We start from the raw sequence: 16161 nt of genomic DNA, 5'->3' as shown, positions 1-16161 counted from the left end.
AGTTATTGGGTGAATGACCCCAGATTTTAATTGCCTAATGAATATCTTCATCTCATTGCTTCCAAGACACTGATCAGTCATTATCTCCCATGCCCTGCAATAGGCAGAGGCGTGCACCCCTCCAAAGATGCTCATGTCCTAATCCCTGCAATTTGGGGGTATAACCTATGTAATTGGGGAATCAGGCTTCAGATAAAAATTAAGATTGCTGATTAGCTGACCTTAAAATAAGGAGATCATCCCAGGGTAGCTGGACGGGCTCAATGTAATCATGAGTCCTTAAAGGTGGAAGACGAACAAGAGGAGGAACTCAGAGTGACGTGACGGGATAGCAGAAGGACTCAACAGCTGGCTTTCCGGCAGCTTTCAAGATGGAGGAAGGGGTGACAAGGCATGGAGTGCAGGCAGCCCCTACAAGCTGGAAGAGGCGAGGAGATGAACCCTTCCCCAAACCTACAGAAAGGAGAACAACCCTGCTAATGCTTTGACTTTGGGCTGCTGAGACCCATTTCGGACTTCTGACCTGCAGAACTAAGGTAATACATTTGTGTTCTTTAAGCCACTAAATTTTGTGGTAGGTTGTTAGACTGTACAGAAAACTGACACACTTCCTCCCCATTCTCCTCAGATCTGCCTGTTCTCCTCTACCCTCTTTATTACCAGGGACACACTTTTAGTCAGAGGTCGTAGCTTCCTTTAATGGGCAAGGTGTTCCCTCCCTCAACTCCAGTTTTCATGTACTGGCTTCAGTCAACTTCAGCCTTCAGAAGTCAACTTCCTGCTCATCTAGTCCTATTCCCACACCTGGAACCTCCAGCTTTAATCCCCATTCATGTTTCTATTATGTTTCTGGTCAACAGAAATGCTAATTTTGTATTGACACCTAGTTGTGTTTTATTAACTTTTTAATAGCACCGTCTTTTCTTAGTCAATCACCAGGTTTTATCCGTTGTGCTTCTAAAATGTCCACGGAATTTGCCCCTCCTTGAAATCTCCATGGACTGCTCTAGTTCAAGTGCTAAGCATCTCTTCATGATTGCATTTATTCCAATAATTTCCTTCCTAACTGGTTTAGATGTTTCCAGGCTTTCTCATCTCACTGCCTTCTTCCAGGTATCATTATAAAATGGAAAGATGATGTTATCACTCCCCTATTAAAAAATCTTAACTAGCTCCTGTTGTATTTAGAAGAAAGTTTGTTTATTAAGAACCGAGGCCGTAGACCCTGGAATCAAATCGCCTGTGTTCTGAACCTTGTTTCAGCACAGATTCTAGGTCAGAAAAACCTAGGTTTGCCTCCTGGTTTTTCCATTTACTGCATGATTCAGGGCAAAGTCCTTATCCTGCTAGGAGATCATTGCAGTGCTTCACTGCGTTTTGAGGGGTTTGCACTGGGATGCATGTAAGGAGCTTACTACAGGAACTGGTAATTTGTGCTCAGTCAATACTTGCTTCTATAATTGTGTAAGATAGTATTCAATATTCTTAAGATTCTGGCTCTCGATATTATTCTATTCAGACTGCCCTAACAAAATGCCAGAAATTGAGTGGTCTAAACAATAGAAATTAATGTTCTCGCAGTTCTGGAAGCTGCAAGTACAAGACCAAGGTGCTGTCAGCATTGATTAATGGTAAAGCCTCTCTTCCTGGCTTAGAGAATGCTGCCTTTTTACTGTGCCCTCACGTGGCCTTTTCTCTGTGTACATATGGAGACAGAGAGAGAGAGAGAGAGAGAGAGAGATAGAGAGAGAGAGAGAGAGAAAAGTAGAGAGAGGGAGAGACCTGGTGTCTCCTCTACCCTCTTTATTACCAGGGACACACTTTTAGTCAGAGGTCGTAGCTTCCTTTAATGGGCAAGGTGTTCCCTCCCTCAACTCCAGTTTTCATGTACTGGCTTCAGTCAACTTCAGCCTTCAGAAGTCAACTTCCTGCTCATCTAGTCCTATTCCCACACCTGGAACCTCCAGCTTTAATCCCCATTCATGTTTCTATTATGTTTCTGGTCAACAGAAATGCTAATTTTGTATTGACACCTAGTTGTGTTTTATTAACTTTTTAATAGCACCGTCTTTTCTTAGTCAATCACCAGGTTTTATCCGTTGTGCTTCTAAAATGTCCACGGAATTTGCCCCTCCTTGAAATCTCCATGGACTGCTCTAGTTCAAGTGCTAAGCATCTCTTCATGATTGCATTTATTCCAATAATTTCCTTCCTAACTGGTTTAGATGTTTCCAGGCTTTCTCATCTCACTGCCTTCTTCCAGGTATCATTATAAAATGGAAAGATGATGTTATCACTCCCCTATTAAAAAATCTTAACTAGCTCCTGTTGTATTTAGAAGAAAGTTTGTTTATTAAGAACCGAGGCCGTAGACCCTGGAATCAAATCGCCTGTGTTCTGAACCTTGTTTCAGCACAGATTCTAGGTCAGAAAAACCTAGGTTTGCCTCCTGGTTTTTCCATTTACTGCATGATTCAGGGCAAAGTCCTTATCCTGCTAGGAGATCATTGCAGTGCTTCACTGCGTTTTGAGGGGTTTGCACTGGGATGCATGTAAGGAGCTTACTACAGGAACTGGTAATTTGTGCTCAGTCAATACTTGCTTCTATAATTGTGTAAGATAGTATTCAATATTCTTAAGATTCTGGCTCTCGATATTATTCTATTCAGACTGCCCTAACAAAATGCCAGAAATTGAGTGGTCTAAACAATAGAAATTAATGTTCTCGCAGTTCTGGAAGCTGCAAGTACAAGACCAAGGTGCTGTCAGCATTGATTAATGGTAAAGCCTCTCTTCCTGGCTTAGAGAATGCTGCCTTTTTACTGTGCCCTCACGTGGCCTTTTCTCTGTGTACATATGGAGACAGAGACAGAGAGAGAGAGAGAGAGAGAGAGAGAGAGAGAGAGAGAAAAGTATAGAGAGGGAGAGACCTGGTATTTCTTCCTCTTATTAGGACACCAGTTCTATTGGATTAGGGCCCTATTTTTATGACCTCATTTAACCTTAATTACCTCTTTAAAGGTACTACCTCCACATTCAGTCACATTGAGGTGAGGACTTCAACATATGAATTCAGAAGAGACACAACTCAGTCTATGGCACCCTCCTTAACCTTATATTCTTAACTCATCTCTCTCTAGTGACACAAATACCAGGCTCCTGCCACAATGGGTTATTTAATGCCTAAATGTACATCCTCCCTTTCTTCTCTAGTCAAAATTCTATCCAGTTCAAACTTCTCTGATGCCTTCTCCAGCTCAAATGCAGGAATAATTCATCTTCCACCTTTCCTCCTATGCCTCCTTGTTCAAACCATTAATATAGCTAATATAAGAATAGGATTTTTCATCGTGTATATATCTTTTACATACTCTGTTAAATCCCATAATCACTGTACAATGTAATTCTTATTAATAAGCTTATTTTATATATGTGGCAACTGAGGCTCAAAGAAGTTATTTATTGGTACCATTAAAAAATGTGAAACTAACACACCACTGTAAAACAATTATACTCCAATAAAGATGTTTTTAAAAATGTGCTTTTTTATGGATAATGGCACCATTCACTGATTATGAAACATTGAAAGGGGAGCAGGTTTTATGGGGAAAGATGTTTGATTTGGCACACACTGAGTTTGAAGCACCTATGACACATCCAAGTGTGCATATATTATGTACTCATCTAATATAGCTAGTTCTGGATTAATTCGCAAGTTTGGATTGGATCTTAGTTAAAATGTTAGCACAAGTAAGTGATCAGTGGCAAATTAACTTCTTTTATTCTATGTGTTAGTGAAGAATAATGTTAAATTATTTGTTTACTCTTTATGCTTGCTCAACATTCTTTTCCTTCTCACTCCTTCCATATACTTAAACTTCTAAACAGCCAATTTTTTAAATCATAGAAGTTGAGCAGTATCTAAAGTAAATGGGATATTGAGATGATCCAAGTTAGTCCTCTCTATAGATGAAGAAAGCACAGTATGGCGAGTTAAGTGACTCATCCAAGGTCACAGTACCCAAATAAAAACTAACATTCTGTTTTCTAATTCCTATCAAAAGTCTATTCCATTATATCAGTGATTCCCAAACAGTATTCTGCAGAACATAAACTGTGAGAAGCTCAGTGAACAAAATGATTCAAATGTGTCCTTTTTTTTTAAATTGGAGTATAATTGCTTTACAAGTGTTAGTTTCTGCTTTATAACAAAGTGAATCAGTTATACATATACATATGTTCCCATATCTCTTCCCTCTTGCGTCTCCCTCCCTCCCACCCTCCCTATCCCACCCCTCCAGGCGGTCACAAAGCACCGAGCTGATCTCCCTGTGCTATGCGGCTGCTTCCCACTAGCTATCTACCTTACGTTTGGTACTGTATATATGTCCATGCCTCTCTCACGCTTTGTCACAGCTTACCCTTCTCCCTCCCCATATCCTCAAGTCCATTCTCTAGTAGGTCTGTGTCTTTATTCCTGTCTTACCCCTAGGTCCTTCATGACATTTTTTTTTTCTTAAATTCCATAGATATGTGTTAGCATACGGTATTTGTCTTTCTCTTTCTGACTTACTTCACTCTGTAGGACAGACTCTAGGTCTATCCACCTCATTACAAATAGCTCAATTTCGTTTCTTTCTATGGCTGAGTAATATTCCATTGTATATATGTGCCACATCTTCCGTATCCATTCATCCGATGATGGACACTTAGGTGTCTTTTAACCCTGAATATAATCCCATCTCTTGTTTAACTTTATTTAACCCCGCATTTAATGATAGAACCCCTTTTCCACCAGGTATTAATGTTCGTAGGCAATGCTTTGGGAAATGACACACTGTGTTATACTTGAGTATGACAATGGTGGGTTTAAAAGGAACTTGGTATGCTTGATAGGAAAATTATCCTGCTGAGATGAGGTTAGGGTCATGCAAAGGAAAGAGTTTCATTTGCTTGATAGATTTACACTGTTATTGGAAGACATAGGGCATATAAATTAAATAGTTTTATTAATAAATGAGTAGGGGATTGTCTTAGCAACCTGCCTAGAACTTATTAACCTTATTGAAGGGCAGGTTTTTTGAAAGATTGATTTCTCCTAAATAAGTGGTAGTGCAAATACACTAAATTAGGAGTCAAGAGCTTCTAGTTAGAGAATTGTTCTTTTCATGATACTTGCTAAGAACCTGGTAATGAAGCTGTTTTGCTTTTAGTTGACAGGGAAATTTGGGGAAAGACAAAAAGATAATTAAGCACAGAGTGAGTGTTTGATAATGAGTAATTAATACTGCTTCTGTGAAGTAGTAAAGATGGCTAAAGAGAATTAATTATTATGGAAATCTAAGCCCAGTTTTATGGAAGTGCCCTGACTTGAATTTGAAAGAAAGAGAAATACCACAAATAAAACTTAATGTGTGAACAGGAAACTCTGTTTTAGGATTAAAGATCTTTTATGCAACCTATGTGCATCTTAATGAGACACATTAATTTAATCAAAACCATAGATGGTCCTAAGGAAAAAAGTAATAGTACGCTGAAGTATGGAGTAAGATAAATACTCCGAAGGAAATTTACATAATTTTCAAGTCATTGTAAAAAAGGAAAAAGGCTTTATTGTCCTGTACCAGAAATATATGCAACAAACTTGACTGTTTGCAATTTTTATTTTCCTAGGTAATTACTGAATAAGAACATTTTAAGTGACAATTAATTTGCATTTTTACTCTAATTTAAGCAAGTTCATGATTTAAATGCAGTAAGTAATGAATAATTAAGGAACATAAATAATTTAACATTAATCAAATATTCCTACTTAAAAATATGTCCTGCTAATTAAAAAATGTAGAACACTGCAAATAAAGACTACAATCTAAAGGTGGAAAGAACATACATATCAATGTCTACCCAAGATTTTGCCAGCTTCCCCATAGCCCGAAACTAAGAAAAATCACAGATCAAGAAATAATTCATTTTCAAAAATATTTTGAAAGTATAGCTTTTTCTTTCTATCTATGACAGTTAGTCAAATCTATAACTACTATCTGTATATTAATGGAAGGAAACCAAATGTGGCAAACACCTCACCTTAAGAGTTCTGCCACTTACAGGATCTATGAACATTGACCCTTCTCTGTCTTTCAGGAAGTGAAATAATTATGCAAATTGTAAATCGCCCATGCAAATATTAGATATTTAATTGGACCAGTCAATGGTACTTCCCCTGGTTCCCTCACTTACTGAAAGATAGTGAATTCTTTAGTTCCAATAAAGACAAGTTTCATTCTGTCATCTAACAGGTACTGAGACCCAGGTATATTCAAGGCTCTGTATTAGGTGTCATGAATAAGACAGCTCCTTGGCTTCCATAAACGTATACCGCATGAGAAGAGTAAATAATTCTTTGCAAATATAAGCAAGTTATAGATAAGGTAGTATGAAATTTCAGAAGCTACAATTTTTCCTTTAGGTTTTAATAACTGGAGAAAGCTTTACTACAAAGTGCCACTTATACTACGTCCTGAAGAATGGGTAAGATTTGGTTTGAAAAAATAGTAAGATAAAGGATATTCCGAAGGGAATAACAATTAGGAGGAAGGCTATGGGTATGGTTCAGGCACTTTGAACAGTTCCTTTTAACTACAGCAAGGGTTGCCTAAGTCGGAAATAAAGTATAAATTAGCACACCCTCTTACTTGCTACCTGAAAGAAACCCATCAGAGTTTGCCTTTTCGTTGTAAATTCAAAGCTCAGCCAGAATAAATTCCCTTCTTTTGAAGCAGCACAGATAGAAGTTTTCACCCAAACTAAATTTAACTGAATGCTTGTCAATGACTTATAACCTGGTCTTTAGCCCACGCACCCTACAGTCTAGAAAACTGTAGATGAAATTGCACTACCATTTACAAACAGGCCGCTTTGAATCTGTTTTCCTCTAAGTAGCTTTGTAATTCTGCGTTAGACACCTGGGAGAGGCATTTCCAGTGCCCATTACGCGACATTTTTCGGTTCCGTTAATAGTTGGTTTGACTTTATATGACTGATCAAGAGGCTGAGAGCCTTCAATTTATCGGCGGCTCCTCGACACAGACACAGATGTTTCCTCCTGGAGATTCAACCATCGTCTCAAAGCTCTGGTTTGGCAGAATTAATATTACACATTTTAAGGTATAGGCCATGTTCCTGGGCCCTAGGGCTTGGGCCTCAGACACCCCAGCTAAGGCCAAAGCAGCGCGGACACGAAGGGGGTACTCCAGGTGTAGGAATGTGCCAGCGCCCACGGGACGCGACGCTTCTCCCAACACAAAAGACGCCACCGCACCATCGGCCCCTGGGACTGAGCTCAGAAACCGCCAGGTGCTCGCCAAGCCGCCCTCGGATCTTCCCAACACCGCCCCCCCACTTCCGCTTCCGGGGAGGCGCCGCCTGGCCCTCCGGCCTTGGGGCCGGTAGTGAAAGAAAAGCCGGAAGTGGCCCCAGTACTTCCGGTGCGGGAAACTCCTGGCTGCGGCTCCGAGCGGGCTTGACAGGCTCGGTCCCTGCAAGTAGGTCTCTCTCCTGTTGCCTTCCTTGCGTCTAACCTTCCAGCTCGTTTGCCGCTGCCGTCCCGCCACGCCGGTCTCCGAAGCCGCCCCTTCCCCATGTGCCGGGGCAGGAGTCCGGAAAGCCAAGACCCGCTCGCCGGTACCCCATCATGTCCGAACTGACTAAAGAGCTGATGGAGCTGGTGTGGGGCGCCAAGAGCAGCCCCGGTCTCTCTGACACCATCTTCTGCCGCTGGACGCAAGGTACCCTGGCTGGACTCTGGCTTCCGGCCGCCGCTTCCTTTAGCCCCGCGAGAGTCGAGCCGTGACGCCTCTCGCGCCACCCCGCTCGCGTGCCCCGCACTCCGTCCCGGTTCCCCTGCTCAGCCCAGAAACGGGACTTCTAGAAAAACCCTCCCTGTCTTGAGGGTTAGAGGCTAAGTAGGTGAACGGTGCCAGCGGGCCGCCAAAGACCCGAGGCGCCCCTGCCACTCCCTGGGCTGCCTTTGGGTTGGAGAGGAGGAGGGGGCGGCTGCCGGGCTGCAGCGGGTGACACTGAAGGTGTGCCCTGTGCCCCGGCGTCCGTTCCTCCAGCAGGGCTCCAGCCGCCTGGATCTTTACCCGCTAACGAGTCTGGTCGTTTGGTCTCATTTTGGAGAGAGGGAAGTCCACGTGAAAGTCGCAGTGGTTAATTCCAGAAAGCGATTGTGTTGCTTGTATTTCAGTTAGGCGGGGTTAGGCGTGGTACTCGGTGCAGAAATGTAATGTTGCGGCTGCAGAGTGTTTGTTCCCTTGACCCGAAGTGTCCCCGGTTTTGAGGTGGTGTGGGATCTGTTCCAGTTCAAAGGAATATGGCCCATAGGACTTCCTGGGCCGATCTAATTACCCAGATAGGCTTTTGAGTTATATAAGAAGTTTTGTTAATACTGCGAGTAATTGTGAAATGAAAAAGCACCATCTATTTATATTTATTAGTGATGATCCCTAACTCGTAAGTTTCAGTATTAAAACACAACGAGCATATTACTTCAGGTGACTTAAAAGGGACAGTGGTGAGGCTGAGGTTAAGAGTATAGTGTTTGGAGTCAGGAGGATGAGTAATGGACGTATGTAAAACATCCCAAGCACACAAATAATAGCTAGTTAGTACTATTACTGAAACATTTTGTTATTAAAATATTTATTTAGAAAATACCGATTCTCAGAGGGTTTGGGGGAAGTTTAGCATAGTAAATCTAAGTCCTTACTTCGTAATGTGTATTTAGTAACAAAAGTTCAGGGTTTAACCTTTCTTCCTCCCAGATACTGGTAAGAGCTGGTAAAATTAGAACCGTAATATATTACAGCCAGGTAGGTTATTTAGTCCATTACTCTTGTTCTGAAGATGAGAAAAATGAGTTGTGAAGGGTTAAATGACCAGGCCAAAGTTGCACAAATTGATAGAACTGGGAACGAATTCCAACTCTCCCATTTCCTAATTCAGCTGTCTTTGTTGTTTTCCTTTGTGTGGCTCAACCAGGCATGTAATTGGTTTGGCTTTTTTTTTTTTTTTTACAGATTTAATTATGTCGCTTAACTAATATTTTCTGAAATGTTGGACATCCACATTTGCAGATTTTAAAATTTATTTTCCAGTTTGTCTCATTTATCCTAATAGTGAACAGCCCTAAAGTACGCAAGATTGTGAAGGATTGAGAAAAGTTTTCCTTCCTGTCAATTAATTGGTAATACAACACAGAATAAGGTGATACTCAGCCTCATTTATTTTAGTACTGTGATGCAGAGGCAAGGAGAATTCAGAGAGGCAGTTCTAATAATGGTTAAGAACAGGCTTTGGAATAGGCATACTTGGGTTCTAGGTTCAAGGTTTTTTAGCTTACTTAAGCCTCAGTTTCCTTCTCTGTAGAGTGCAGATAATAGTAGTGCCAATCTTACAGGGTTGTTGTGAGGATTAAAGGCAGGTGAATTCGTTTAGGCGCTTAGCACAATATCTGACATGGAGTAAATGCTCAGAAAAGGGTAGCTTGATTTAAAAAGTGTTTAATTGTAAACCAAGCCGAAGTTTGCTCTCTGGCCATGCCCTGGCAGTTGCAAGAAGTTATTGTTAATTTGATGGATAATCACTAAAAGAGAACTTCGTAATGACATACGAGAATGCTCTGCCACCTTGTAGTCGTACAGAAGTTCCTTTACAAGATTTGTTCAATCAATACCATTTCAAAATAAAGGATTATTTATTGCTCTACAGAGAGTGCGGTTATATTGTGGCTATGTAATTCTTCAAGGTCTTAAACTGATCATGATTTTTAAGGCAACCAAATATGTACTTTTAAGTTGTCACCTCTGACTCAGAGGAATGTTGTCATCGATCTTGCTGTGTTAACTTTGTATTCATTTATCCATTCTTAGAGGAGGCAGAGACCATTGCTGACGATTGCTGTGGCCGTGACTTGGGATTGTGGGAACGAGCACAGGACACTGCTTTGCTGCGCTTGCCTTACTGCGTTCGTACTGTGACATCAGCTTTGGCTTTATTTCATCATCTATCTGTGCTTTGAATTGACAGCTGTAATCTCATTAGTCTTTTGGAAGCAAGTTATAGGTGTGAGGTGTTTGGGGTAGAGACAGAACTATGTCCAGGGGTATTCCGTTTATTGATTGGTCATGTTAAATGGTCATGTTAATTGGTCGTGTTAAATTCCTTTGATATGTTAAACAGCTGCAGCAGTTGGGTTTTTTGTTTTTCTCTCTCTTTTAATTGCTACGGCAGTTTTAGATAATATGTTAAAGCAGTAAGTGCAAGAGTGGCATATAATATTTTTTTGTTCGTTTAAAATTGATTTGACAGTTTTAGATAATTCTCTTTTGCAAATACTTTTTCTTAAGAGAAGAAAAAAATAGGGTTTTGGTTTGGTTTTGTTTTTTTTTTCTTAATAGTTTTTAGTTTAAAGGCAATAAGTCACATTATGTAAAGCTTTGAAGTTGTTTTGTTTTTTAACTTGGAAATTTACTCCCTACTCCTGCCTGCTTCCCTCCTGCTCAATTGCCTATAATACTTTTTAAAGAAAAGCGTATATTTTCTACCTCCTTATTTGTAAGCACATTTATCCTTCTTTCCCTTCTCCCACAAACTGACCAGTGTTCCAGACCTAGACTTGATAGGGTGGGAGGGAAGACAAATGATAAACATAATATAGCATAAGTTAAGCATATATACTAGAAGGTAGAGAAATAAGGAATTACAGGGTGAAGCAGCCTGGACGGGCCTCATTTTAAGGTGAGATTTGAGCAGACTATTGAAGTAACTGAGTTAGTCATGCAGGTATCTGAAGAGTGTTCCAGGCAGTGAGGATGGCCATCGTGAAAGACTTAATGACTTATGCAGAATACGTCTGGCTTTTTGTTCAAGGAACAGGAAGGAGGTTAGTTTGGCTGGAGAGGGAATGAGGGAACGGGACAGTGATAAAGATGGTGTAAGAAATAATATGGCCCAAATCACTAAGATTTTATAGGCCATTGTAAGAACTTTGGTTTTTCTTCTAAATGAGATGAGAGGTCATTGGAAGGTTTGGAGCAGAGGAGAGACACGACAGGACAGGTTTTTAAAAGGCTGATCTGACTGTTAAGTTTGAGGATAGACAGTAGTGTATTGAGTGAGACAGCAAGACCAAATGAGAGACAGCTGCAGTAATCCGAGGGTAAAAGACCATGGCTTAGACCAGGATAGTAGGAAGTGGTCACATTGACCTCATCCCAGCAGAAGCAAAATAAGAGTCATCTAGATCTAACAAAAGTAAGTGTTAATCTTATTACAAAGGCAAACATTTTGACTTATTGAGAATTTGTTTTCTTTTCGGTACTGATTGTCTAGCCAGTGTTTGGCAAATGTTTTCTTTAAAGGGCCAGTGCCTCTATTGTCTCTGTCTCATCTCTGCCATTGCAGCAAAAACAGCCCTGGATAATAAGGGCATGGCTGTGTTCCAAAACTGCATTTAAAAAACAGGCCAACCCTGGTCTAAATTATAAACTCTGAGAACCCATTTTTTCCTTTTCTTGGCCCCCTTCCTTCAAGTTTTAAGTTACTTCGTTGTTTCACCTAAAGATTAGCTAGAAGAGAAACCCAATTTGTCAGTTTATAGCAGTTCAGTGGTGTTTTGGGGTGGAGATGGGGAGGGAGCTGTAGTGGATTGAAATTAGACTTTTGGACTTTCCGGTATAGGACAATTTTTGTTATGTAATATGAAAAAAAAAAGATTCTAAGTAACTTTGGAAAAGTGAGGGATCAGTTAAAATATAAGCATAAATGGTATGCAGGAGTTAAAGCGTTTGGATTAAAGTCCAAAAGTATGATGTCTATTATAATGTGATTTAACATTTTACCAAAGTACTAAAGTTATATGCCAGTATCGTTAATTTGTCTTCCAGAGTGAAGGTAAATTAATATTGTGGGTCATATCATTTCAGAGATTTTGTTGTTGATGGAATCCTTTTATTTCAAATATAGGTTTTACTTTCTCCCACCTACCTACATCATATGTCACCTAAAAACCAATTTTTTTAAACTCACAATTTGGAAGCTTATGTGACAAAGTTAATTTCTTGGTACTTTTGAGTACATAATGTGTTTTTCAGCTCAACGCATCTATCATAATACCTTACATCTGTATTAGGCTTTACAGGTTTTGAAAGTCTTACTTACAGCAACCCCAAGAGGTAGCAAAGGATAAATGTATCAATAGTTATCCTCCTTTTGTAGATGAGGAAACTAAGGCTCAGTTCAGATTCCACTCAACCAGTATTATCTGACATATAATGACAAATGAAGTCTTTCTGTGGCCTTTTGTTAACATGGAAGGCTAGAACTATAGAGGCAGTAGTTGTCAGACTGGTTTGAATAATGTAAGTCAGTCATATGAAAATAAAAGACTGGGAAATTGCAAAGAGGTTCATGACTCAGGTTTAAATTAGTTATGAGCTGTAGAACTGAGAAAGACTTCTATGTCTGTAGTGCTGTGGAATGTGATACAAAATTGTATATTTAAGATCAGATGCTTTAGATGGCCTATTTCAGATCTAATTAGGAAAACAGCCATTTTGTGATAAGTTAATTCCTCTTAAAACTAGGAAATAAGATGAATATGAGAACACTTGACAAGAAAAATAACTATCCTAAAAAATTCAAACTCAAATGAAACCTTATTATAAAAGGGGGTGCCTACTTAGCATTATCCTGTTTTAGGATAGAATAATTTCCATTTGTCTAACTTTATTTCATTTTTAAGCTCTAAGAGCCTTTGTTCATTATCAAATAACGCACTCAAGCATATATACTGTAATTAAACGGAATTTGGCATAAAGCAGATCTGCCTAGAATTCTCTCCCTGGGGTTTTTATCTCTAAAGTACAAAAGCAACTTATCAGAATGCATTTCCATCTAAAAGCCCCACCCATGGATCTTGAAAATTGAGGTACATTATTAGTCATTTTAAGGAAGGCAAGAATCCATTACTGAGACCTGTTTATCACATACACTGGAAGTTTGAAAGAGCCTAGTTTCACCTCTGCACTTAGGCCCAACACCAGTGACCCTTTCTTCCCAGTAGAAGAGGTAGACGAAGAGCAGAGGCCCCTTGGCTTCACCTCTTGTTTCTAGATTGGCTCTTAGATTTGGTTGTCTTGATGTGATAACCAGCACCCTCAGTTCTCATTTGTCTTTATTAAATTTGCCCCATCCACCATACCTATTTCTTATCCTGCATTTTTCTTATCCTCTATTCTGTTTCTCCCAAGGTGGTGGTGTGTGTTGCTGGGGAAAATTGTGGTCAGCATCAATACACATGTAGGAATTAAACCTTAGCTGAGCCCTCAGTATCTCTTAGTTCTTTATCCTGTCTGCTTTTCTTATGTGTTTTGGAATTAACATTCTCCTCAATTTTCTATGCCCTCATGCCCCCCACTCGCAATCAGCAGCATCTCTTCCCTTCCTCTTTGCCTGCATGTCTAACTTGGAAGCCTGCTAAGATTTCCTTTTTCTCAAGTTTGTTAAACTCAGGGCCCTGTTACATTCTTAAAAACTATTACAGGCTTCAGTATGAAAAAAAAAAAAAAATGAGGCCTGTGGCATTATTTTACATTTAAAAAAAATCTCTTCAGTGTCTAGCTCATAGGAAGACAGGTGGATTCTCCCACTTGCTTCTCCTTTCTGTCTTAACAATATGTTACAATATGTTGTTTCAATATGTTACAATATGTTGTTTCGGTTGAAGTATCTGCGGGAAATCCAGCTTCACACAGATATGCGGTTGGTAATACAGGAGTCTTGTAATAGTCTTTTCAGATAATTGTGGCTATTCTTCTTTGACATTACACCAAAACTCTACAAGTGGTAGTTTCTTAGCGGTTACTTGAAATACAGAATCTGAAGCCACATCAATGAACTTTTCGTCCTCTGTTAAATTGAAATTCATTGGTTTGTCTTGTACTTTGACTGGATCTTTTTACCCATGCGTTAATTTGTAACAGTGTGCATTGGTCATTTGGAAGTTATTGGTCTGCTGGTTTATGCAGATCTTCTAAATGTTAACACATATAGTTATACAATATCAAAAGTCACATTATTTCTGATCTTGTCAGAAAAATCTCTGAGTATTGAGAAGCTGTCAAGCTACAGTGCTGGACTTGAGTTTTCCAGAAGTTTAGTTGTTACTTGAAAGCTTGAGATTTTATCACTGGCAGAAATACTGTCAAGTTATTTTCCTTGAAGTATCAGGCTCACTTCATTCACTTCTGAGAAAAAGTCTAAATAATCATAATTTGTTAGTAGCTCTTCAAAGTAAAAACAGCATTCCACAGAAAAGCTGTTAGTTCAGCTCACAGTTCAAAAAATTACACATGTGCTTTGAGAATCTGTCAATCATCGCTCAAGGTATGTAGCAGAGGTGCTTTATGGGTAGTTCCCATTTTGTCACACAGACTATTTTTTTAAAGTATATTGTATTCAAAGTCAAGATTTAATAAGATTAGCATTAGTAAGGGCTTCTTAAAGTTAAATTGGCTTTTTTGTGTGTTTGAGAGCGTATTGTGGTGTTTCCTAGTACAGTGACTGCTGGTACAGCTTAATGTCACTTAATGTGTGCTAAGGCACCAGTAATGTAACCTGCTATTCATTTTGTACCATCGTTGTGAATATCAACACAGTGAAAAGGGCAAATATGTTAGTATTATAATAAAAATGATTTTCACCTCTAGCAGGTCCCCTAAAGGGTCTCTGGAACTTCCCGGGGTCTGTAGGCCACACCTTGAGAACCTATCTTTATTCAGTCCACGACCACCACCACCACACCGCACTGTCTCAGTTCTTTCAGGACTTGGAGTCCTTAAACTCTCTTTCCCATTTAATCACTCTTTTCCTTCTTTTAAACTCATGCCCTTCCCTCTGTAAAATAATAATTCTTTATCCAACTACCCTTCAAGCCATCATCCTTTTCCCCTTCACTTGTTTAACAAATAGTTTGCCTTTTCTCTTTCTCCTTGTATTCTGAATCACGCCTCAGCCCTTTAAAATTTGGCTGCTCTTCCCAGCATTCTAAATTTCTTTTTTTAGTGTTCCCAGTGACATGCTTAATCCAGTATTTTCATTTAATGTTTTTATTCCACTCAGCATTTGTAACAGGTGACTGCTGATTTTTCCTTTCTAGGACCTCAGTGTGTTTTTTCTCTTACCTTTCAAGTCTTTGTCAATCTCCTTTGCTGATTCAGCGTCTGCTCACTTTTTTTTTTTTTCTATGTTAACCGGCTTCATTATCTGTGTTCTGCATGTTCTCATTCACTTTAACTGCCATGTTTAAGGTGATTCAACTTGCTATCTCTAATCCTAAACCCTGCCCTGGGCTCCAGACCCACATTTCCCCAACCAGATTGTTGTTTCACATTTTAGAGACTGAATTTAGAAACAGACATCCCCATTATCTTCACTCCCAAAACTTCAGCAAGCATTTATTGAGTATTAACTATATAACATACTAGGAAAGCAGTAGTTAATAGAGCAGGCAAGATACTTGTAAGGCAAGACAAACAATAAACAAGTGAACAGTCATATAATTACAGATGATTGTAAGTACTGGTTGTGCTGAGGGATGGTGGGAAAGATCTACTTAGACAGGCCTATCAGGGAACATCTCTCTGAGGAGTTAATACCTAAACTGGGTCTTTAAGGATGAGAAGGATTCAGCTATATGACAAGAGAAGGAAAAAGAGCATTTCGTGCAGAGGGAACAGCAAGCATCAAGACCCCAGGTAAAGACCTTGGGATGTTCTGAGGGCCTAAGATCACTGTAGATGATGAAGGTAAGAGTGAACTGAGGGAAGGTGGGGTTGATAGATCATACAGTGTCTCTCAGGTCATGAAAAGGAGTTTTATTGCAATTGCAATGAGAAGCCATTGCAGGCTGTGACAAAACCTGATGTCCGTTTCTAAAATATTTCTCTGGTAACTATGGTGAATAGATAAGGGGTGGGGTGGGAGTGGGAATGTGGGCAGAAGGGGGGGACCTGGTTGGAAACTCTTAACAGTGTTCTAAGTGAAAAATGATGGTGGTTTGAACCTGAAGGTGGACTAGAAATGGGGTAGAGATACGTTTTG

General features: G+C 39.7%; 1 protein-coding gene across 1 annotated transcript in view; it reads left to right on the top strand.

Annotated features, from left to right (window-relative positions):
• Positions 1-7455: 7455 nt before the first annotated feature.
• MINDY3 (MINDY lysine 48 deubiquitinase 3) overlaps positions 7456-16161 on the top strand; it is a 94567-nt gene continuing 85861 nt past the window's right edge. Inside the window, exon 1 of the mRNA XM_024750088.1 lies at positions 7456-7784. Within this exon, the coding sequence (XP_024605856.1) occupies positions 7691-7784 (94 nt within the window). The 5' untranslated portion in view covers positions 7456-7690. The remainder of the gene's footprint in view (positions 7785-16161) is intronic.

Source organism: Neophocaena asiaeorientalis, unplaced genomic scaffold (assembly GCF_003031525.2).
Source record: "Neophocaena asiaeorientalis asiaeorientalis breed wild unplaced genomic scaffold, Neophocaena_asiaeorientalis_V1.1 scaffold4, whole genome shotgun sequence".
Lineage (NCBI taxonomy): Eukaryota > Metazoa > Chordata > Mammalia > Artiodactyla > Phocoenidae > Neophocaena > Neophocaena asiaeorientalis.
Note: the sequence above shows the minus strand (reverse complement) of the source record. Positions and strands in the feature narration are given on the sequence as shown.